This window comes from Artemia sp. Qi Xiang Cuo, chromosome 3 (genome assembly GCF_049724085.1).
Source record: "Artemia sp. Qi Xiang Cuo chromosome 3, ASM4972408v1, whole genome shotgun sequence".
Classification (NCBI taxonomy): Eukaryota; Metazoa; Arthropoda; class Branchiopoda; order Anostraca; family Artemiidae; genus Artemia; species Artemia sp. Qi Xiang Cuo.
The window spans coordinates 15,874,183-15,900,130 of record NC_142796.1 but is presented as its reverse complement, the minus strand read 5'-3'; the positions used below and the strand labels follow the sequence as shown (position 1 = coordinate 15,900,130).

At 38.5% G+C, this 25,948-nt stretch overlaps 1 protein-coding gene across 1 annotated transcript in view; it reads right to left on the bottom strand.

Moving 5' to 3' along the window:
* LOC148953804 (uncharacterized) overlaps positions 1-25,948 on the bottom strand; it is a 149,306-nt gene that overhangs the window by 53,109 nt on the left and 70,249 nt on the right. The window contains exon 4 of the mRNA XM_089085906.1: positions 12,594-15,303. Coding sequence (XP_088942032.1) covers positions 12,594-15,303 — 2,710 coding nt within the window. The remainder of the gene's footprint in view (positions 1-12,593; positions 15,304-25,948) is intronic.

Sequence of the window (25,948 nt, the reverse complement as noted above, 5' to 3'; positions counted from 1 at the left end):
CAAAACAGAAGATAAAAGGCACATTATGTTACGTAACATCTACAAAATCAAAAGCACACACATCAAGAAATAGAGACTCGCCCTATATTGCAAATTACAACCTACGAGCAGAGCTAAAAGCAAACTTTTCCAGAATCTCATCCACTGATACAGAAGCATCTCGATGGACATTCAAAAGTGTCAACCCATTTAGTTGGCCTTCATCCATTCGGCTGCGGAGATAGGTTTTTAGCCTTTTCATCATGGGCAGCGCAATCGCGCTGCCTAAGTAAAGAACGATGTTGGCACAATGTATTTTTTTTATACCAGGGCACTTCGTATCGAAGGAGTTGTCATAGAAACTACAAAAAAGGCTCATTCGATTGGAAATTGGAATGGCTTGTGCCCTTTTTAATAGTCGAAAGTGATTGGAAGGCAACTAATGCCCCTTCCACGCCCACCATTTCCCCAAAACATCCAATCAAAATTTTTAGATATCCATTTTGTTCAGCGTAGTTGATTTCCAGATAGAAATTATATTTTTGAGGAGGACACTCCCCCACAGCCTTCAGGGCAAGGGTTGCAAGTTATGCCCAAGGGGCATATAAGGTTTAATAGAAAACGTTGTCGCAGAAACTTTAAAAAGGGTTCGTTCGATTGGAAATTCATAGGCCTAGTGCCCTTTTTAATAGTCAAAAATGATTGGAGGGCAACTAACTCCTCTCTCACGCCCACCTTTTTCCCAAACACAACCAATAAAAATTTTGAGATAGCCATTTTGTTCAACGTAGTTGAAAGTTATATAAACTAGGTCTTTGAGGATGACAACACCCCAACAGCCGGCATGGCAAGGGTTTTGAGTTATGCCCAGGGGACCAATAAAGTTTTCATAGAAAGATTTGTCGTAGAAACTTCAAAAAGGGCCCATTTGATTGGAAATTGAAATGGCTAGTGCCCTTTTTAATAGTCGAAAAAGATTGGAAGACAACTAACACCCCTTCCACACCCACCCTTTATTCAAAGACAACTAATCAATATTTTGAGATAGCCATTTTGTTCAAAGTAGTTGAAAGGTCCAGAAATTATATCTAAGAGGATGACACTCCCTCCATAGTACTCAGGGTAAGGGTTGTAAGTTATGCCCTGGGGCATATAGGTTTTTATTGCAAGCTTTGTAGCAAAAACTTGAAAAAGGGCTCATTCGATTGAAAATTCAAAGGGCTAATGCCCTTTTTAATAGTCGAAAGTGATTTGAGGACAACTAACCCCCCCCCCCCCCTCTCTCAAGCTCACCTTTTCCCCAAACACATCCAATCAAAATGTTTAGATAGCTATTTTGTTTAATGTAGTTAAGAGCTTTAGAAATTAGGTCTTTGAGGATGACAACCCCATCGGAGCCCTCAGGGCAAGGGCTGTAATTTATGCCCTGGGGGCATATAAGGTGTTTATAGAAAGCGTTGTCGTAGAAACTCAAAACGTGTTCATTCGATTGGAAATTGAAAGAGCTATTACCTTGTTTAATTGTCAAAGTGATTGGAACGCTTGACATTTTTATAGTAAAGATTGATGTGGGTACAATGTATTATTATGATTTCTTTTTTTTTAAACCAGGGCACTTTGTATTGAAGGAGTTGTCTTAGGAAAAAAAAGGGCTCATTCGATTGAAAATAGAAAGGGCTAATGCCCTTTTTAATAGTCGAAAGTGATAGGAGGGAAACTAGTCCCCCTCCCACGCGAGCCCTCCCAGTTGCCCATTATGTTTAAAAACTAAATGTTACCTTAAGATTAAATCAAAATGCACTGTGTTAATGCTAATTCCCAATAAGGCATCTCAGCAGTATCCCAAAAACGACTGAGGGTATTACGTTCAAACTTTCGGGGTTACTTCTGCTCTTAAAATTTAACCCAATCAAAATAGCGTAAGTGTATCCAAGCTATCAAAGAAAGTAAAGAAATTTTTTTTTCCAAATGGTATCAAGTTTTCCATTTCAGGACGATTAGATGAGGTATGAAAGTAAATTAAACAGTACTATTTGTATCCAGATTTTTAAAGGGTGCATGTTATTAAAAATTGATGAAAATTGTTCTCCAGCATACAAATAGCAGGTCAAACTATAAAGTCTGAAAAAAAACGAAAAGATTTAAAGAATTATTTTCTTTTTTCCTGAAAAGACTATGTCAATATAAAACGAGCAGAAATTAATTAAAAAACATTTTCCACAAAATATGTTTCTCAAAGAAAAGTAAAGAACTCCATTAAACCAAAAATTAGGAAAAATAAAATCGAATAACCCACCTAGCGTGAAACTACCACACATCAGCATCGATAAATAAATGAAACCGAAAACGATTAGAAATTACAATAAATAACCAAGTCAAACTCAAAACGAGCAGAAATTAACATGAGTAGAACTCAAAACCCCTATGCCTTCCCAAGACCAGAACATAATTTGCCCTTTACTGAAAAAAAAATATAAATGAATGTGCATTGTCAGTTTAATATACACCTACTTATATTTAGTAATCAAAATGTTAATATTATTTGATTTACTAAAGTTATAAAATTAAAACCTTTTGTATTTTTTCAGTAAAGTGCAAATTATGTTCTGGCCTTGGAAGGCATAGGGCTTTTGAGCCCAACTCAAACTAATTACTGTTCCTTTTGAGTTTGACTTAATTATCTATTGTAATTTCTGCTCGTTTTGGGTTCATTTATTCATTTATTTATCGATGCTGATTTGTGGTAGTTTCACGCTTAGTAGATTATTTGATTTTATTTTTGCTCATTTTTGGTTTAATGGAGTTCTTTACTTTTCTTTGAAAAACTTATTTTGTGGAAAAAGTTTTTTTTAATTAATTGAAGAAAATGACCTCTCAACACATGCTGTAGAAGTGGGAATGACACAGAAAATGCGGAGTAACATATGGACGTTGGGAAATATGCCTCGCTCACTCAGGCAGGCTCTGCACTGCCGTTTTTGGAAAAAGACAGGGAGTTACTTTCAGCCACTTAGCCTGCCATAGTTGAAGCTCAGCTTTGATAGCGGACTCCGAGCTTTTTAGATCTGAGGCATATATAACTTGATCAGTTCTTTAACATCGCCAATAGGCTCTTTTACGACAAAAGATGGCAGGATTCGGCTGAGGCCTTTCAGAGTAACTTTGTGCTTTGTGAATCGAGATTCGATTCACAAAGCACAAAGTATGAGTTGGTCCACAAATGGGATGAAAAGGGAAACTCGATAGCAAAATTCTATGTACGCCGGGATATCATGTGGGATGTTGACGACATTTCCCTTTCGTGGCATGGCAATGGTAATTTCCAGTTCTTGGCATATGCACGGGACTTCCAAAAACAGGTGACCGAACTTCTCCTTCGCCTTATTTCGTGTATCTTGAAACATTTTTGTCACATTTTCGACACACTGACTACGCATAGACATATTGATGTTTTCTGACAGCACCAGCTTAGACAAGTTCAGTGTGTACCCCAGAAGAAAATCCATCACAATAAGGGTCAATATATAGTCCAAGCTCAGGATGTTATTGAGCAGACTTCTGGCTCCTGACGATGCCACGGAGTCCCCATCTGTCTCTATGTCTTCTAGAGCCTTAAAGATTGGAACAATTAACTGCTTTGATATCTGTATCACATAGTGTCTTTCGACCCATCGAATTTCACACACTTTTTTCAGATTCAGTGTAAGTTTTTAAGACAGCGCTTCGCTTGGCACTGAAGTGAAAGAAATTAACTGTTTCACGAATAACCATCATACAGTTCTTGATATCAGGAATCTTGCTCGAGTCCGTCAATACCAAGTTCAAGGAGTGGGCGACACAGTGAACATACTTGGCGAGTGGATATTTGTTCAAGATAAAAGCCTGTGCTCCTGGCAAATGGCCACTCATGTTTGTAGCTCCATCATACCCTTGTCCTCTGCATAGTTTCATATCGAGATCAAATTTCTCCATTCGACTTAGGATAAATTAATCGAGGCTTTCACCTTGCAAGTCTTCAACAACAGCAAACTTGACAAAGCCTTCCCTGATCTGAAAAGTTTTGCTGTCCAAAAATCGAAGCCCTAGAGCCACCTGTTCCCACCTTGATATGTCGGTTGTCTCATCCGCCAGGCTGGTGAAAAAACGCCGATTTCACTTGATAAACAGTCTTTGCAGTAATGAGCTGTTCACAAATATTAACTAGTTCGTTCTGAATTGTGGGGCTGCAGTATTGGGCATTGCCCGCACTTTTGTCAAACATATCTTTCATTATTGGATCGTCTTTCATCCGATAGCGTAGCAAGGCCCTAAAATTTCCATCGTTTTTACAGGCTGTACAAAGGTCAATTTCCCCGAATCCTCGTCCCTACGCAGTGCAAATCTTCGCCCTCCACACAACAGTATTGTTTCTATAATGAGATGAAGCCGTTTTCTGTTTATTTCTATTTAATCTCTTTTCTGAGTATTCAGGACTTCCACTATAGAGGATTTTTTTCTGCTCACTGTTGCTAGAAAACTTTCCCCCCAAACAACAGCGTCTTTATGGTAGGAATTTGACTGATGTTGTCTTTCGGGGCGTTTATCCAATTAACGCGAGGCTCCATGACAAGCTGCCCTAATTTTAGTGAGACCCCCTTCCGGCTTGATCCCAAGCAAACAAAGCACAATATTTGCAGAAATACCCTTTTTTCACTGAAGAAAATACTAGCCAAGCGTACTTATCAATCCAGTTAACTTGAAACTTCCTTGTTTTTGAGCCTGTGACATAAACTGGGAAAGGATATTCCTTGTTTGGTAAAAATGCCTTTTTAGTAAATTATACTTTGGTTCATCGGAAACCAAACTTCTTCTTTCAAAAAAGATTTAAATGTCAATGTTTATTTTATCACGTTTGTCTGCTACTACCTCATCACTTGGTATTGGTTCTTGAGCTGAAGGTTTGGTCGCAACGGCACTGTTCAGCTGATCACTATTGCTACTTTTTTCCGAGTTAAGCTCACTAATTCGTCTTTTTTTGCCCCAAAGCTGAAGAACACTCCAGTTTTTTCGAAATTTTCACACTTGTCCTATCTTTAGCAACATTTGGTTTAAGACTGTCAACTGAAAAGCCCTGTGTCTAATTGCAAGAATGGCCGCTTCATCCCCTAGAGAAGGACCATCTACGAACAGATGATCTTTCAAAACTAACAGTTAGCTCAAAGATTGCTTGACAGAGGGTGATAAGTTGGACACGAAATGGATTAATACTATGCTGGTGACCCAATCGGGTAATTACAGGCGAAAAATCATCGAAAACGGTTAACACATTATAGTTAGGGCGCCAAGCCAGGCTATCTCGCTTATTTCTAATCGGGGGTACGATGGAAAAAGGTTTTTATGAAAATTACATCATAGTTAGACTGAAAAACGCCAAAGCTGAATATGTGAACGGCACTTTCGTATGAGTCGGCAAACCAAAGATTCCTAAATTTAACCGAAAGGTTTCCGGAAATTGACATCTATCGATGTGCTATGAGCTGAAACCGCAAAAATCCCAAGCGTCACTTCAACTTTTTGTCTTTTTTGTATTGCGTTACAAAGAAGAAACAGAAGAATTAATACAGATTGGTAATGCTATAGCAACACTTTGTGTGGAAACCTGAAATTTTTGGCAGATTGTTAATCCAATGGTTCTGTATGAAGTGACAGTCATTGTAAGTTACTCCCTTTTACGTGTATTTGCATGTCTGTATAGCCAGTGGTGTAGCCTAGGCTACAGGAAGAGGGCTGTTCTTGTGGTTACTAAGTTCATCCCAGTTCTTTTGCCTACTAAGCCTACCCAGGCTTACTAAGGTACACAATCTTATTTTTTTAATCATTTCATTGCCTACAGGCTTGCTAGATGATGCAATGTTGGGCCCCAAATTAAAGCCCTGGGTATAAATTTAGAATTGTGACTTCTGGTAAAGAGACATGTTAAGAAAAATATTCTTGCTTTAAAATATGTGTAATGATCCTAGTTAACATATTATCCAAGGGGAGAATCTTTATCATCAAGTCTTTCCTCTAAAAATCCTTCTTTTTCCAGCTTAAAAGAAAAAAAATTATAATATTCTCCATGCTAAAACGCAATGCGTAAATCTTTTGAAATTGCTGCTATGAATTACCAAATAAATTGTTCTAGAGATAGCGTTCATCCCGGTCATTGTTAATTCCGTTTTTTTAATTTTACTGAGCAGTGGTGGAAATTCAAAATATTAATACAACATTTACAACAGTGGAGAAAATACAAAAGCTTGCTATAAATATACATATACATAGAGAGTATGTACCCAGAGTATATATACAGAGTATATAGTATAGATTAGGTTAGGTTTTTATATCCATTTCATTTCTTTTCAATTCCGTGCATATTTTGTATTTTCGCCACTGCTCATTAAAAAAAAACGGTATTTTCGCCACTGCTCATTAAATAAACGGAATTAACAGTGACCGTGATGAACGCTATCTATAGAACAACTTATTTGGCAATTCATAGGGGCAATTTCAAAAGATTTACGCATTGCGTTTTAGCATGGAGAATATTGACATTTTTTTCTTTTAAGTTGGAAAAAAGAAGGAAAAAGAGGAAAGACTTGATGACAAAGGTTCTCCCCTTGGATAATATGTTAACTAGAATCATTATACACAACCAGAGAGTAGTGCTGACGGAAGCAGCAGTTTTACGGCTGACTTGAGCTGCACTCGCGAGAAAGCAGACACTCGTGTTGTCCTTCACGCAGCGTTCTGTGTTAAAACTGGATGTTCAGACGTGATTATCGATGCCAATGACACCGATATCATAGTTATCTTGCTTCAGTCTTTTTTCTAAAATTGAGGCACAAACCAGTGCAACACCAAACATCTGGGCTTGCTTCAAGGACAAAGCTATTTCTGTCACGGACCTGGCAAATGGACTCCCTCCGTCTTTAGCGAACTCTGTCACATTTTTGCATTGTTTCACCGGCTGTGATACAGTGAACTACTTCAATTCAAAAGGTAAGAAAACGATACTGAAAGCAGCAATGCCCTGGTTAACCCAAATTTCGGCTGTGACTGACAGGGTTTCAAGAGACATACAAGAGGCCACTGAACTCAAGGATGAAATTGCGAAGTCGGGACATTTTGATCGCGTCGTACGGAAAAAACGAAAACTTTGACTGTTTGAACGATCTGCGAGTTCACTTGTTTCCACGTCGTAAAACACTGAAGAACCTACCTCCAACAGACGACTCGTTCAAGTTCCACGTCAAAAGATGTACTTTTCAATGGTCTGTGATGCTACAGGCGCTTGTGCCTAGTCCCATCTACTTTTCTCCCTTAGAGTTTGGGTGGGAGTTAAAAGACAGAAAAGTTTTATTCAAGAGATCGACTCTTGTAGCCTAGCCATCTACCATTTAGAAAGTTTCACCGTACTGCAAGTATAAAAACTGTGGACAAAAATGGCCCTGTGCAGCTAGGGGCTGCGATATTTTGTGCTCCTGTTGTAGAAAATGTTGCGAAAGGGAGTTTAGTTCTGAAAAGGAATAGTTATTCAGCATGGGAGTTGTTGATTTGAAGGGACGATGGGTAGTGGGCTGCTTTAGTAATCCGATGGGTTTTTCACGTGATCATTTATTCGGATTTCTGTTTTAAGTAATTCGTAATACTTTGGTTAATAAACTCTTTGTCTGCAATGACATATGCGTAGAGCTTCGCTAGGTTTTTGTCTGAGATTTACCGTTACAGTAAATAAAAAAGTTAGTGTGTTGTGGTTGAAAAGACATTCCTTGGCTTCCGGGCATCTTGGATACTGCTGCTTTAGTCGTTGATACTCGGGTTGCAAAAAAAGGCGCATCAGACTCACTGGAACAACAAGGTCCACTGAGGAGCCATACACAAGTTGTGAAACCCTAAGTTTCGTGGTGTTTGCCGCCTCGTACGAATGTGCCGTTGTTATTTATCGAATCAGCAAGGTCGATTTAGGGGGGGGGGTAGGCCCATTTTCATCGATACCTTTTTCCGTCGGGGTATATGTCCCATTTTTTACTTCCGGCACCCTGACTATTATGTCTAGACGAGTAAATAGCCACTATCCATATTCTATGAGAAGTATCATAAAATTACGGGAAAATAAAAAAAGAATCATGAGATTTCCTGGGCCTCCCCCCCCCCCCTGCGTACGTGCCTGGTTGAATCCCCTGGCTGAAAATGCACCCCTATCAATAATTACCTTTGCATACCAAATTTAAATATGGTTAAACTGCTTGGTGTGCAGTTGGACAATGACCTTGAATGGAATTCCCACACTTTCCACTTATTTAAATATGGTTGTTTTCTCCTTAAATCTTTCTCCCTTCTTAAACGGTTCTCCATATCAATCCAGAGTCTTAAAATATTTTATTGTTCTTGTATAATACCCTGTCTTGAAAATGCTTGCCCTGTCTAGCACCCCGGGTTGAACAAAGACCAATGTTCTAAAATTGAAAGTATTCAAAAAAGAGCAATACTACATACGATGAAGATTTGGCTAGACTTGAACTTACTACATTCGAATCACGACGTCACATCCTTACCATGAACTTTGGTCAGAAGTGCCTTAGTTCTGACTATCATCGGCGTTATTTCTCTCCCCCCACCCCCCTTCAAAGAAAATCCCCCATCCTTCCTAATACAAGACTCAATGCTCGTAGAGCTCCAAATACCCAAATTAACTTGTATCCTCAAATGTTGACCATGAGGTAAAAAAATCTTTCGTCCCCTATTTTGTTTTAATTTTATTAATTTATTTAACTTTTTGTTTTATATTTAACTTCTGTTTTATCATTGTAATTGTTCTGAGGTGCTTATGCTAGCTTCTGTGCTATTTTAGGCAATAGATCATATTCTATTCTATTTGAAGAAGTTATCCCCCTCCTCAACACCTGTTTCTGTACGCTAAAGTTTTTAGCACTTTTTAAAATAACGGAATGTTCCAATTAAACACTCCGTGTGTTTCAGGAGTCGTTCTTAAAAATTGGGACAAACAGTCAAACTTTAGCGTAAAAGGAAAAGCACTGAGGAGGGGTAAAACTCCTTCATACCACAATACTCCTTCATACTAATTCATACAATAAACAGTGGTATTAGCATTAGTGTGCACACATTACATTTTGGTCAGTTGATCTTCCCCTTTAAGCATTCTCAGAAAGTTCCAATTTGATACCCAAATCCACTCTTGAGATACATCCTTGAGATACATGCGCTTAGCCTTAATGGTACTAGCATCATAGTAATAGTGGTAGTAGTAGGAGCAGTATTAGCAGTAATAGTATTGTACTAGCAGTAGTAGTAACAGTAGCAGCAGCAGTATTAATAGCAGTAGTAGTATGTGCACGCAGCCTTTTGGTCAGTTGAACACACCCCACACGATGCCAAGGAAGTTTCCTTTGATACAATAAGCCGTTTCAAAAATATCACTAACACGCATTTTTGACAATCTGTATGTACATAATGTGTTTTATTTAGGTCAACTTTCCCTACATCTTTTAGATGTTCATTTTAATATCCTTGGCCTTGATAGTACTCGCTACGGAAGCACTTCTAGTGTTAGTAGTGGCAGTAGTGGTAGTTGTAGCAGTAGTAGTAGAAGTAGAAGTAGTAGTAGTAGTATTAGCGTTCTACTAGGCATTCCTGAGCTACACCCTCTTCACAACCCGTATGAACAAAAAGTGTTTTTATTTAGTGTTTTGGGAAATAATTGGCGGGGGGGGACTGGTTGCCCCCCAATCTCTTTTGAATCTCACAAAGGACAATAGAACTCAATTTGAATACAAACATTATGGGCCATTGGGCCGTAGCTTACAACCCTCGCCCCCGGCCTCTAGGGGGTTATATTAACCCTGGGGGCATTTTTGTATGATCTTTAGACTATCTGGAACAAACTGGCCAGCTCAAAACTTCGATCGGATGTATTACGGGAAAAGAGGCCGTGGGGGGGGGGGGGCTAGTTGCCCTCCAATCACAATTGACTCTTCAAGAAGGAACTAGGACTTTTAATTTACAATCAACTGAGCCTCCTCTAAAGCTTATACGACCATCCCATCCACAGGAACCTTATCTTTAGACTATTCACCTTGGACTATATAACCTTTGGACTAAACCTGATTTTTGGACTATTTCATAGGCAGCGCAATAGCACTGCCTAAGTAAAGAACGATGTTGGAACAGATTATTTATTTATTATTATTTTTTTTGTTTGTTTGTTTGTTTAGACCAGGGCACTTCGTATTGAAGGAGTTGTCGTAGAAATTTCGAAAAGGGCTCATTCCATTGTAAATGGGAACGACTAGTGCCCTTTTTAATAGTCGAAAGTGATTGGAAGCCAAGTAACACCCCTTTGATGCCCACCATTTCCCCAAACGCATCCAATCAAAATTTTGAGATAGCCATTTTGTTCAAAGTAGTTGATTTCCAGATAGAAATTATGTTTTTGAGGAGGACAATGCCCCCACAGACCTTAGGGCGAGGGTTGTAAGTTATGCCCTGGGGGCATATAAGGTGTCTATAGAAAGTTTTTTTTGGTAGAAACTTCAAAAAGGGCTAATTCGATTGGAAATTCAAAGGGCTAGTGCCCTTTTTAACTGTCGAAAGTGATTGGAGGGTAACTAACACCCCTATCACGCCCACCTTTTCCCCAAACACATCCAATCAAAATTTTGAGATAGCCATTTTGTTCAACGTAGTTGAAAGTTCTGGACTTTCCACTAAGAATTTTACTGAAAATTCTCTTAAATGTTTTCACTTTTCTAACTTTAAGAAATCAAAAATCAATTAAGATTTTAAGGAATAAATATCAGCATATGTATATTAAACTGACAATGCAGATTTTTGTCAGTAAATTCATTTGAATTTTTTTCAGTAAAGTTCAAATTATATTCTGGCTTTTAGAAAGCTTGGGGTTTAGAACCCTACTCATATTAATTTCTGCTCGTTTTGAGTTTGACTCTTATTTATTTTAATTTCTGTTTGTTTTGGGTTTCATTTATTTATTGATATTGATTTATGGTAGTCGTATTCTCGGTAGATTATTTGTATCTATTTTTGTTCATTTTGATTTAATGGTCTTCTTTACTTTAAAAAAAAAAACTTATTTGGTTGAAAAATATGTTTTTTAAATAATTGAAGAAAATGGATATCTCAAAATTTAGATCGGATACATTTGGTAAAAAGAGGGCGTGGGGGAAAAGAGCTATGGTAGAAACATCAAAAAGAGCTCATTCGATTGGAGATTGAAAGTTCTAGTGCCCTTTTTAAGAGTCAAAAGTGTGGATGAAAGATCGAGCAATTATGTTGTTGGGTATGTCAACCCCCACAGCCCTCAGGGCAAGGGATATAAATTACGCACGTTGTCCGTTGTTAATACATAGTATAATAGGTTTTTTATGGAAGGAGTGGTTGTATAAACTTCGGAGGAGGATCATTCGATTGGAAATCGGAAGTTCTAGAGCCCTTTTTAAGAGTCAAAAGTGATCGGAGAGTAACTACCCCCAGAGGCCTTCATTTCCCAAATACATCCGATGATTTTTGAAAATTTACATCAGCAATTTTGTTCAAAATAGTAAAAAGAACATACAACAGTGTACCCGGGTTGACCCCCCCCCCCCCAAGAACCTGGGGGCAAGGGTTGTAAGTTATGCCCCGGGGGCATAAAAGATTTTTATGGAGGGGGTGGTCGTGTAAACTTTAGAGGAGGCTCATTTGATTGGAAATTGAAAGTTCTAATTCCCTCTTAAAGAGCTAACAGTGATCGGAGTGCGAAAACGTCCCCGCGTGTTTTTGCCCTCCGATGCTGAGACACCAGGCACAGCGTCAGCTTTAAAAATATGAGTCTCTAAAAAAATTGAGACATTGGTCCCTCTATTGGTTCAATTATGGACAATCGTACCAGCACCTTGTCACTGCTGACAAGAAAACCTGTAATTTCTTCTGTAATAAATAATAATAATAAAACTAATGTTGTTTCTCATTGAACTACTCAGCTTGGAAAATTCACTCGTAGTTGAGCAGATACTTGGTACCAAAACAGGTGCTTGATAACATGAGTCAGGTGGACAATTTCTTGACAGCCCAGACGGCGAACAGCAAACAGAAAAGTAGCGCCTGTGTAAAGAGGCCCAAAAATGACAGGGCTGAGACAGAAATACCAAAGGGCGCAACTAATCCTTTTCTTGAAATCAAGTTATTGCCTTCCTAAAATTCCAATGCTGAGTTCTTTACACTCAATGAGCAATATTTACTTCATAAGAGTTAGGAGATACCAACCTTGTCTATGAGAAATAGTGTTTACATTTATGCCATGAACATACCCTGAGTATATACCATAATAATAAAACATTTTCAATTACACACTGTAGTTTTCACGTATTTGTTGTATTCTGAATAAAAATTGGTTACATGAAATGCTAAGAAAACTATTTTCATCCTATTTTAAAATCGTGAATATATCAAATGCTTCCTTTTTAGTATGACACTATGCCATAGCAACGAGACATAATTCAGTGTTTTCTAACGTTAAAGGGAAGTGTTTGTGTAACATTAAAGTTTCAGTGTTTTCTAACGTTAAAGGTGAAACTCACCTTTAAACCTCTATAAAGCAGAGGTCCGATCGCGCCTAGGAGTTCCGACGCCATCTCGGCAAAGGCAACACCAGCATGAACCTTTCCTTTGGGCACATTAACAGCAGTCTGCCGGCAATAAGTCGTCCACTCGTCTTCAAGTACATATCTTGAAAAGGCAAAGGATTCTGTTGATTGCGCTTCGGCTGCAACAAGCTGCTTCAGATAATTCGTATAAACTTTAAAAGATTTCCTCAAAGCATCATTATAAATACTCAAGTCTTCCATATTCCTGGCTTTCATCACATCATCATTCTCAAAATTTATCAAACTCATGCGATTTATAAAAATCAACTTGTATTTGATAGAGTAGGTTATCAAGTATTTTGTTTCTTTAATAAGCTCCTTTAAACTAAGAACAGAGGGCTTATCAATTACTTGATCTAAATACACTTTCATGCAGTCAAGCTTTAAGGTCAATGGAATTCTACAGATAAATATATATTGTGACTCATAGCTAGGCAGATTCATTGATGTGAATTCTTGAGATTTTGAACCATAGCGTTGCTCTTCAGGCAATCCCTGAAATGATTTGTTGACTGGCAACAGTGCTGTATAAATCGAATCAATCATTACTGAGTTGAACTTGCATATCCAATCCATAAACTTCCTCAAACCTTTGGACTTAAATTCCTGTTCAACAAACAGATGATAGATCGGTCTATTTCTATCAGCAGCATCAACGCTTAGTTCGTCTCCTTTTCTTAATTCATTTTTTCTTGGATTCGTGATGATAGATGATGGCAATCCAAGTGAAAAACTTGAAGGAATAGAAGCTGATGATTCAAACGATTCTTCTTTACTTTTAATTATCTTGCCAATCGCCGGGAGAACGCGTTTCAAATCAACAAGCAAATCATCAGAATTTTTCATAACGGGGTCCCTTTCAACGTTCACAAATTTATTTGCAGCATGCGATCCCTTCTTCGGCCCATTCTTGGAAGATAAAGAATGAACAGGATTCACATCATATTGCTGCAGTTCATTTAACATACCATGGTCTCTCTTCTCAATTGTAAGTTTATCATCCATATTTTCACTATCCATGCTGGTGACACTTGACCAGCGGCTATTCAACTTGGAGCCATTGGGGCAAACACCACTACCATCAGTTTCGAGTTCTGAAAATATAGAGCCTTGATGACGGAGCAACCTTTTTTTGTTCTTCAACTCAAAACAAGTTTTTTTACCTTCTGAAAAGCTAATAGGGGTGGGACAGCTGCCCGTTTGAGTTAAGTATGGAGATCTACTTGCCACGTCTAATGGTTTTGTGAGAGAACAAGTTTTTTCGTTTCCTCTGGAACTCAGGCAAGTCTCGCTCAAAGAATGAACTATTTGAAGATGCCAAGGCGCTTCCGGGAGACTAAATTTCGGATTTAGTTGAGAGAAAAGTTCCAAGTTTGCATCACTTGGTCCTGTTTTATTACCAAAATTCGGTACAGAAGCTTTCTTCTTGTACTTAGAGCTTGTATCGAGGGGTAAGACCGAACTGCTTTCACTTGCAGACTTTGGTCTTGACACGCGTGAAAATTCATTGTGTTTTTGAGGCTTCAAATAGCCAGAAGTATCTTTGCCAGGCCTTCTCGAGCTCGAATTTTTAGAGTACCTGGCTTTTATGTTTTCACCACAATTAAGTTTGTAGATTACATTGTCAGAGCTTTTATCTTTGACACTAGCATGATCTACAATTTTACCATTACATTTCAGTGGTTCAGGCCTTCTAATTACCCCACCACTATCTTCTTGGTCACTACCAATACTATGCACTAGCGGTTCAAAGTCACAAGTAAGTGGATTAATGGAACGTCCATCAATATTAGCAACTTTCAACTGATTTTTCGGAGAGAAGAAATCGCTCGAATCTATGTTAATTGTGTGTGTGTTCGTATTCAAGTCATAGCCAGCAGAAGCATCGATAGACGGAGTGCTTGTCATCAATGGGCCTTTATATGAATAAGGAAAGTTGTCGAACTGAAAATTTTCAAGCTCTTTCTGAATTTGCTGCTTCTCTTCATTTTTTGGAGTAGTATAAGCTACCAAAGAATTGCCTTTATCCAAAGCTATATTCATCCTACTACTACCCCCAACTTTTTCACGTTTAATATTCTCAACAGGTAATTTAATTTCAGACCCTGGAGATGCGAAGCTAAAAGGTGCTCTAGGATTATGTCTTCTATCGCCTGTTTTTTGGCATTTCTCAGATATATTATGGGTATCATTTTTGGGTCCAGTCGTGTCAATGTGAGTTTGCTCTTCAAAATGATTAACATTAATTTGACCATCAAACTGAAGAGTATGGGGCTCCCCCCCAAAATCACTATATGACAGGAAAGCGTTTCCACTATGACTGACATTTTTTCCAAGTTCAGCCTGAGTAGGAAAACTAACAATTGGCTCTTTTTCATGCACTTCATCTCCAAAAGAAAAGGATCCTATTTCATCCATAATTGATAGGGTCCGAGATACATATTCAGAGGGACTTGTCTGCGTGTTTGCATTTTTGTTGTTTTGTACTTCCATTAGACTTGGCAATACGTCATGGATAATTGTGTCGTTATCCTTGCAATCAGACATATTCTCTTCCGGGAAAAACTCAACCTTCGAATTGCTACCACTACAGATTTTTCCACTTCGAAGAACTTGAACATTTTCCTTAGTTTCTTGAAGATTCCTGAAAAATATTGTGAGCTTTATTGAACTAGTTTTTTAGTATAAAATGCTCGAAGGCAACACTGATATTGCCACCTTCAAAAATTTATGGAAAAATCAACACAAAACTCTATGAAACAAAACTTTTTTATTGATGGCCTGGAAACGGTAGTTCAAAATACCTTACGTATTAATATACAATTTTACAGGTGAATAGAAAGCAAAAAAATCAGTATTTTTCAGCCCCAGTGTTTCTATTGCTCCCACACAAAAAAAAAACACAGAGGGTGTTTGCCTTACTCCTTTTTGTGGTAGTCTCTGTTTGTTTGGAGCTTGACCTGGTTATCAATTATAATTTTATTTTGGGTTTCATTTATTTATTTATGGTGATCTATGGTTATTTTACACTTGACAATTTTTTGAATTTATTTCTGCATTTTTCAACATAGCTCTTTAGTTTTCGTTGAAAAACTTATTCTATGGAAAAAAATTATTAAAATTAATGGCATTAGAAGGGAGCTAAATTGAAGATGCGGACTGGTTCAGGCTAGAAAAGAGTTTTGTCGTGACTAGGTGCAAAACTAGCTAAATCGCGACTCGCTCCAAGAATGAGCAAAATCCTGGCTCAGTGCAAAAACACTAGCCAAGTCCAAGGCTGGGATAGTGATGGGCCGACCATTTTTTCGTCACTCATTAGCTTCAAAGTATTGGTCCTTGCTCTTGGGAGGAGACTCATCACAGAGGAAAAACTCTTGAGATTTTTATACAATTTAGAAAGCAACATTCGGACCTGGTATTGTACCGTGAGTAACAAGTGATATGTTTAAAATACAAAAGATAAAATTTCTTCTTTCTAAAGATAATTCCGACATAAAGTAGACTTCCCCTAATTAAGTTCAAATCCCGTTTCCAAGAGTTTAAATTCTTAATCAGCAAAAAAGAGAAACTGCGTTTTGGCCTCAGCCAAACAACGACGCTATTCGGTTTTGAATTTCGCTAAGATAATTGGTAATAAAAAAAAATGATAGATACAAAGTTTCTCAGGAAGCTTAAGTTATAAGAGCAGTGTCAATGTTTAAATCATCGAAATATTTAAAACAAATTATTGGATAGAGAGTTAGCATAATGAAGTGAGTTTGCGAGCATAATTACAAAGTAGCGGCCCCCTCCACAGGACTTGGGCCAATCGTGAAAAAGCTAGTAGAGCGCAGAAGCTAGATTTGTGTGATATAGTGAAAAAAAGTGTTTTTCGAGTCATTCGTTTTGTCAGAGTTATTATGGAGGCATTATGATGAGGCATTCGTTTTGTCAGAGTTATTATGGAGGCATTATGATGAGGCATTCGTTTTGTCAGAGTTATTATGGAGGCATTATGATGAGGCATTCGTAGATCAGAATCATTATTATTGGCATTCAGGCATTGCAATTCAAATTATTATTATGCAGTCATTGTAGAGATTTGGTCATTATTGTCATCTCTGCCACTATTGTCGTCAGTTGGAGTGAAGCATTGTTGTACACCTAAAATGTAAGTCTTAATAAATCTATTGCTTTTCTACTTGTGTTTGTTTTATTTATATATCTGTATCTAATCAAACAGCAGGCAACTAGTTTGTATGTCTCCATTGGTGACGCTTCCAGAAATCTGATTTCTATTTAATATTAGAGCTTATTACCGCGGCGATAACCCGAAGAAGCAGGGTTGCGCTCCCGAATTGATTGTCCGAGGATTTCTAACCTACTATAGCTACGCATGTTTTTTACTCACTTTCAGCGAGTGGCGCGATCGGTACACCACTTTCAATCATAATATTACATTTATGGCCCCAGACTTCAATGCCACATTTGGCGCATCTTAATCGCCACAGCTTTAAAACAATAATATTCAATATGGCACAGTCTTTAGCGCTATAAGTGGCGATGTCGGAGAACTTATAAGGTGTAAGTTCACAGCTTTAAAGTATAATATTGCATTTGACGCGGTCAATCTTTATTACCACAATTAACGCAAGTCCAGTCTATTTTTTATATCGCTACAGTATCAGCCATAGCTGGGAGAGTGCCATGTTGACCAAAATGCAAAAACGACTACTGTCTAAACGCTGTCTGAAAAAAAAACAGGCTAGGTAGGCTAACAGCAAGTAAGGCACTTATGTTCATAAATTTCCCATTTTGGCTAAAAAAATCTATGATTTTGGATGCAGCAGTTGCTGCCAAGCTGCAGAATTTTGGTAATGCTCTATGAAACCGATTTAAGTCCTTACTCAGTACAAATCTAGCTAAGTAAAAGCTGCAGACTGACTAGGTGAGTATCAGAAAAGTGGGAATGTTTCACGTTGCTTGAAATAAAACTATGAAAAGGTTATTAAAGTACAAACTGCAGAACTAAAATTGTCCCATCTTTCCTCAAGCATTTATCTCTCCACCATCAGATTTCAAGTAGTAAGGTAGCAGCTTGGAGGCTTGTTTGAACTGGAATCATGGAAGACTTTTCAACCTAAAGTAGATTAGAACCAAAGTCAGTGACTACTCCAAGACCCAAGCCCCCTTCCAGCCTCCCAAATTTCTGCAGAAAGGTTTAGGTGATGAGGGGCCTAAAAAAATTATGTCTCCGATCCATCTAAATATTTTTGCTTTATTAAACCAAATGAAATTTGGTTAACAGTAAAGTAGGGAGGGAAATTCAAAAAAACATATAAATCCAATTTATCAACAGAGCATATCGGCGATATCTTGGGAATGGTTGAGGCGATTGCTTTGAAACTTTCAGGGAGTGTCAAAGGGCCAAGTTTTCCTTGAATCTTTACTTGGGTAAAGGGGTGGAGGTAAATCAAGGAAGCTTTATGTATCCACATTGCCTGAATTATACACATATCTAAATTATTCCAGGAACAGTTAGGGGTCAGATTGAAACTTTCAGACTGTCGAGAGGGGGAGACTTCAAATTTTGTGATTATGGGAACAGGATGAGAGGAAGATTTTTTTCTTGGCGAAGGATCTTCAAACCATCTATGAGCTTTCATACTATTCAACCCTTTGGAATTTAAAATATATTTGTGGTGAAGAACCATCTGGAGATGCTGCATGTACCCAGGTTTCCAAAATCATACATCTGCAATATCGTTGGAACGGCTTTGGGGATCGACTTCCCACTGTCAGGAAGTATTAGAGATACCAAATATTTTTCACATTTGGACTCAGAGAGGGGGGCAAAGGTATGGTCACAAAGTTAAGTATACCATCCTACAAAACTTTGCGCAATAAGCCCCTGTCTTGGAATATTCGTATGTGCACTGTGAAGTCACCGGATAAAACAGAAGGATACTATGCGAGCCCAGTTTATTAAAATAATATAATGATATTCAAAAAAAATTTTACGTCCTATCTGCCTAAAAATGTATTGCACTATGAGACCCTGTGGGACTTATTTTCACGGTGAAGTACAAGGCAAGTCAAACAGCATTATGTGTACCCAAGCTGGAACGGCTGCAACATCGCGGGAACGGTTTGGAGAATTGAGCTAAAATTCTCATGAGGTATTGGGGGAGGTTTAGGGTAATGGAAAGTTGAATTTTTAGTTTATAGGAGGATTGAGAGGACTATAGCATTTTTGCGTCAAAAATATTAGTTAGTATTTCCGCAACAATATTCCGGATTTCAACTTTGCCGATTTGGACTACGCGGACGATGTCTTGCTGCTAAGTAATTCTTCCCTAGAAACGCAGAACCTGAGTTATCTGTAGTAGCTGCCCCCATGGGATTTAAGATCAGTGCTGAGAAGACAAAAGCGGTGGCCAACGATGAACCTTACTCATCTCTAGTACTGAATCACTGCCAGACATAGTCGTCAAATTTAAATATCTAGATTCAATCGTAGACATCAACGGTGGGAGCATTGGTAAGATTAGCACCCTCATATCAGTAACCACCTCGGTCTTTTCACAAGAGCGTCGACCGCTCCGGGAAGAGGAAGATTAGTCCTCCTTTATTAAAGCAAAATACGGCCAATAAAATATCCGAAACTAAAGTTCTAAATTCGTTCGATCACAGGTGTATAAGGCATATACTTGGACTGAATATATGCGACCAAGTCCTGAATGAAATAATAAAACAACGTTTCGGACAGAAGTTTGACCTGGAACCCATCAGTCGTCACCGCCATCTCTCTTGCTTCGGCCATGCCTGTCGCAAGCCTGATAAGCCTTTTGTTTCTAGGGCCCTTCGATGTAAACCACCCCGAAGCTGAAAAAAAGTCCTGGAGGCCAGCCAAAATCCTGGATGAACACCATAAGATTCGACATGGAACTAATTGGTGGGTTCAGAAGCACGGCCGCCGATGGGACCCCTCCTGGTTTGAAACCATTGTCCCTTTGACCCTTGACCACACCCACTGGAATGAGACCATCTGCAGCTTCCTAGCGCCAGGGAAAGCGACAAGGCTTCAGTCCTGATATAGCAAGCACAAGTAGTATTATTGTTATTATTATTATTATTCATTTATTGCCCGTCAAAAAAAGGTAAAATAGACGGAGAAATCACTAAAGAAAACAAAAAGAAAAAAAAGAAGGACACAAACACACATTGAAAATTCAAATACATGACAAAAAAAACCTCTTCATTACATTAATACGAACAATGATGCTAACGAAAGGATGATAAAAGTTTCTTTTAAAACGGGAGAGAGATTTATTAATACTAATATTATTATTATTGTTATTATTCATTTATTGCCCGTCAAAAAACAAAGGTACATAGACGGAGTAATCACTAAAGTAACAAAAAATAGAGAAAGAAATTCATTACATACATTAAATTAATACAAAAAAACTATTGTGAACAAATCGGTGACCAGGAGTGATTAAACTTACTTTGAAAACGGGATAGAGATATATTAATGCTGATATTAGGTTCAGCTAGCTTATACAAATGAATAATTTTACGGTTTCTTGTCCAAGGGGGCAAATGTAAAAGATATTTAGCAAATCTGAAGAAGATTGATCGTAGGTGCTTTTTACCTATAACTGTAAAGAATTTCCAGATATGAGCAATGTAAAGCAGATGTGGAAGGGCTGTGGTGTTGTAAATGGATGCTAGAAGGTAACAGTTGAAACGTAGTTTGCTTTTTACGATTCCAGCGTAAGAAATGCTAATTTTACGCTCAACGTGATAAATCAGCAAACGACGTATGTGCCTTATAAATGTGCCAATTGGAAGGCCCAGGTATGTAATATGGTTTGTGGGTTTAACAAGAGAACCGTCCAGATTTAGAAGAGAAGTAGAGGGATATCGCAAATTGAAAAAAACAACTTTGGATTCCTCAGGGTTAAAAGACAGGCCGAATTTTGAACGTTCATCTTTGGGAATTTTGAAATTCTACCCAACGCGCTGGATCTTACGGCTGAGATTCAAGATGTCATCAGCATAACAAATAAGAGACATAACGATTCTCCCAAGAATGATTTAAGGAAAACACTTTGCCTGAGCATCCAGGACACTATTATTGAACAGGGTTGGGGAACTGATAGCTCCCTGTCTAGTCCCTATCTTAACTAGGATGGGGTACAAAGGAATCACAAGCATATTCGAGGCATTCGAAGAGTTTGGCCTCACACGAGAATTAATGCAATTATATTGGGATTGATGAAGAGCCGATTGCAGGGGAAAACGTGATGGGAGTTTTAAACGCACTCTTAGATTCCTATATAAATCCCTGAGAACAAGGACAACTGATGGGTTTACGCCTCGCCTTGCCATATGAAGAAGCATGGACGAATGAATTAAGGAATCGAACGCACGTTTAACGTCACGTCCGGAGAGGATCATACTTTCTCCCGAAGATTCAGCGTCGGCGAGGGCAGTAAAAACTGCTGTAAGAGCACGAGAACAGCCAAGATTAGCCTGAAAACCGAGGTGATATGGGAGAACGTAACATTTCTGTCTTTACTCATCCAGAAAAAGGAGCTCGAAAAGTTTGCATATCGTAGTAGAGACGGTGATGGGACGGAAAAAGAAACATTGCAGCTCAGATTTTCCTTTTTTGGGAATCAGAGTCAGATCACCAATGCAGAACGAGGAAGGAACAATACCTGTCACAAATATCATTTGCATGAGAAGGCTGAGGTGACGCACCAATAGATAACTTCCATTAATGATGTGTAGAGTGCTCACCTTATCTATCCCATAAGACGCTTTCTTTTTAAGTTGGGATATGGCTTTTATGACAGCGTCACAAGTAACAACAAAATCAAGGTCAGGAGATTCATCAATGAAGTTGCAGAGCTCGTCACAAAATTGTGACTCTAAAACAGGAGCAGGCTCAGAAAATTCATTCGAAAAAGGGGATATCCATTCGGACAAAGGAATGTCATTCGGGTCAGTACGAGGTAATAGCTTCCACAGTAGATCAGGTGAATTCCTGACCTTCTCGGAATAAAGTGTCTGTATTTCAGACCGATGAAGGGCAAGTTCCTTAGCAAAACATTTTTTACACTTTTCTCAGTTCATTGACTATTCCTTGACGGGGGCATAGGTAATCTAAAATTTGTACCAAAATTTAGCACGGTCACAAGCTTCAGACAGCGCTAGATTTCCTGACCACCCGGGAACTTGGGTATCAACACGCATTTTTTTTTAAGAGGAACTGCCCTTTTTTCAGCACACAAAAGTGCATGGCAGATTTCTGTGGAGTAGATATCAAGAGTTAATCGAATCTCATTAATGTCTTTATTGGAAGACTTTTGAAGAAGGTGAAATGGAACCCAGGTATTGTTTAGGATTCTATCTGAAGTTTTGATGAACTGAGATGTGTCAATTTTATTCCAATCGCGACAAGTATACCACTTATGCCGGTGAACAATATGAGCCGGTAACACTGGAATCTGAGAAGCTTCTCGTTCGAAACTAAAAACAATAGGAAGGTAATCTGAAACTTGAAATTTGGAAACCACCTCAACACAAAGTATATCAAGTCTATACGACACACCATGCTCTAGGTTAGATGTTCGAGAGGAAGAATGAATGTAAGTAAAGTGAGCAGATTTCTGTTGAACTTTAAAATCATCACCAAATATTCCTAATAGTAAAGAAGCACGGATAGAAGCTGAAGATAACCTGCAATTTAAATCACAATTAAAATCACCTACGATCAAACACGAGATTTTTAGTTTAAGGACATCACGAAGACAAGAGCTAAGTTTACTAACTGCTAATGCGAAATCTCTCTCCGAATCATCATCTTTGTAATCTGTGGGTAAATACACATTTATTATTACGCACTCACCTACTCGAAAAGCTAAAAACTATCACTAGAAAAGAAAATACTAGAATTGAGATTCGATGCTACATAAGTAGCAAAACCACCAGAAGCTCAGCCTTTAGAAGCACTACGTTTAGATGGAACCGAAAAAGTTTTGAAGGTGGCACTAAAGTCAAGTAAACCAAGGCTGTGGTTGGTCAGGAAATGTTCCTGCAAACACAGAATATCATGATTATGAAGTATATTTTCAAGAATAGGTCTTTTTTTTTATAAGACCACCATTAATGTTCCAAGAGAGAAAACGAATATCCATTTATCTACTTAGCTGCCCGTTTATCGTTTGAGCGTTGCAAGGGCATTTGATACTGTAACAGGTGTGATTAGGCTCTTTACATGTAATGCAAAACACGTTCCAAACACATGGATTATCCCTGGTGGAAGAGTGTTCCGTGGAACCACAGGGAGAGCACAGTTCTGCGTTCTTACAATCAGCAGCAAAATGTCCTTGTTGGTGGCATCTGAAACACCGTCTAGGTATGAATATGAAATTCTGGACAGTTAACTTCTCATAACCCAACTTAACAGAATGTTTCAGAAAGGAATCGAGATCACTCCGTTGCTCAAAATAAATCTTGTAGACACGTGACTTGCCACACTGCAAAGCTTTGACACACTTTGGAATAATTTTTTCTAGAAATTTTTCATTCATTTCTGTCGGTACGCCTTTTATTACACCGATGAAGGCCGGAGATTTAACAGAGGCTAATAGGCCAGGTTGGAACTTTTTAATCTGGTAAGCAATTGAGGAGGCAGCGGGTTTACTTTTTACAACAATTTTCCATTCTGATGAAGAACGTTTCACCTCTGAAATATCATTTGCAGCTTCAGGACAAATTTTATCAATAAAATCTTTCCTTAATAGTGGAGATGAAAGATTGGACCGGCAATTTTTAACACAACAGCATAGGTAGGAGGATTGGATTGGTCCTTGGTGCAAGACGACAGAGCGGAAGAGGGCCAGGCAGAGGTTGCCTGTACTGCGAGATATTGCTTATTTAGCTCAGAAAAACTGACAAATTTATGGAAAAGTTCATTCATGCGACAGGTTAACGTTGCAACGATCGCATCCCCAATTGTTGGAATTTCACACGGTGAGTATATCACGAATTTTGGGATCTTACGTTTTTCTTTCGATGCCGTAGATAACTACTTACAAACGTCAAGGACATTTTGATCGTCTTTTTAACATCTAATTAAACGTGTTCCAATTTCTAGCACCTGATGTAAAACCTCCTTTGCCTTTAGAATGGTTTCATGACTGAAAAAGCTTGTCGCCTGAGCAATTATTGTCTCTACTTTGATCCCATCGATCATGGATCGAGAAATAAAATTCAATATTTAAAATAATATCCGAGCCGTCCATTATTTCATAATTGCACTTACGGTAATAATATTAAATAGATAAAAATCCACTCCAAATCAATGCCAAAAAGCGTCGCCAATATAAACTCAGTCAATCACCACAAATTTCAAGGAGGCACACTTGTGCCTCTTTAAAGAGGCGACCCACCACAATGTTAAGCGATTTCCGGTCCTAATGGTCGCAGAGAGACAGCGGTGATCGCATTTTGTAGCACCAGCTACAACTAAGAAACATGCAAAATTTCACCCCCCTCCGACTTTATCTTCATGGGTAAAAGTGGGCCGGAAGTTTCGACCCTCCGACCACAGGCCCCCTTTAACGTTGTCCGATTGGGCTTAAATCTAGAAGTTAAGCTTTCCTGGGCCCGGGAGCTTATCCTCGAAATTTCAGCTCAATCCGATCACTCCTTCCCTGTTTTCCAAAAAACAAATATAGCCACTTAAAGTTCATTTCTCTTTTTTTTTATCAGCCACGCCTACAGGCCACAGCTGGCAACGGATCCGGGTGAATGAGGACTCATTCGAAGCGGAATTCGACCTGTTAGAGCCTTTTTATATTTTCAGACCGAAAAAATTATCCCCCGAATTTACATTTACGAAAAACCTCGTTTTCCTATCAGAGCCCATGTTAATTTTTCCCACCACAGCCTCCCTTTAACGTTGTCTGATCGGGCTGAAATCTAGAGGATAAGCTTTCCTGGGGCCTGGGAGCTTATCCTCAAAATTTCAGCTCAATCCGATCATTCCTTCCCTATTTTCCAAAAACCAAATATCAAGTTTAGTGGGGATTTGCTTGCGTCAAAAATAGATACGAGGGACTAAAATAATATAACAAGTGTCTCTGTGGTACAATGGTCGCTGTTCCTGACTGTCAGGCGGATGATCCAGGTTCGATTCCCTGTCAGAGAAAATTTTTTATATACTGAATTTAAAGTTTAAAAAAGAAACTCAGTTTCTTTTTTAAATCCAATCTATTAAATCCTTCGGCTCAACAGGCGTCTCCAAAAGAATATCACAGTCGGCCTTCAGCTTACAGGTAAGTCTCCACTGCTTTGATAACATGCCGTATACCCGCATGCTCGAAGAAAATTTGGAAAAAGAAAATCTTACTGTGCATTTGATTTGAGTATTCAGGAATTAAAAGTGCAGTGCAGTGAGGGGGCTGCCGCCCCCCAAACTCCCGCTTCCGTATATGAAAGGGGCTGTGCCCTCCTCAACGCCTCGCTCTTTACGCTAAAGTTTGACTTTCTCACAACTCTTTTTTTTTAAACAATAAAAACTTTAGCGTAAAGAGCGAGGCGTTGAGGAGGGCACAGCCCCTCCTCTATTTATGATTTATGTCTCGTTCTAAGTTTAGTTTGACCAGTTTTTAATGCATTTATGTCTCGCTATAAGTTTAGTTTGACCAATTTTTTTTTTTTTTTTTTTTAATTGATTTTTTACAGTTTTAATTATTGAATTTTAAATGATGTTAATTATGGTTTTATCTATTTCGTTGTTGTTCTTTGCATTTTTAGTGTAACCATTTATTTGTTGTCGACTCCAAAGTCCGAATTCGGCCCTTTGTGGGCCGAAATGTTTTAAATATCTAAAATATCTTATCGAAGGAGTTGTCGTAGAAAATTCGAAAAGGGCTCATTCGATTGGGAACTGGAGCGGCTAGTGCCCTTTTTAATAGTCGAAAGGGATTGGAAGGAAAACTAACATCCCTTCCACGCCCACCATTTCCCCAAACACATCCAATCAAAATTTTGAGATAACCATTTTGTTCACACGTAGTTGATTTCCAGATAGAAATTATGTTTTTGAGTAGTGCACTCCCTCACAGCCCTCAGGGAAAGGGTTGTAAGTTATGCCCTGGGGGCATATAAGATTTTTTATAGAAAACGTTGTCGTATAAACTTTAAAAAAGGCTCATTCGACTGGAAATTCAATAGGCTAGTGCCCTTTTCAATAGTCAAAAGTGATTGGAAGGCAACTAACCCCCCTC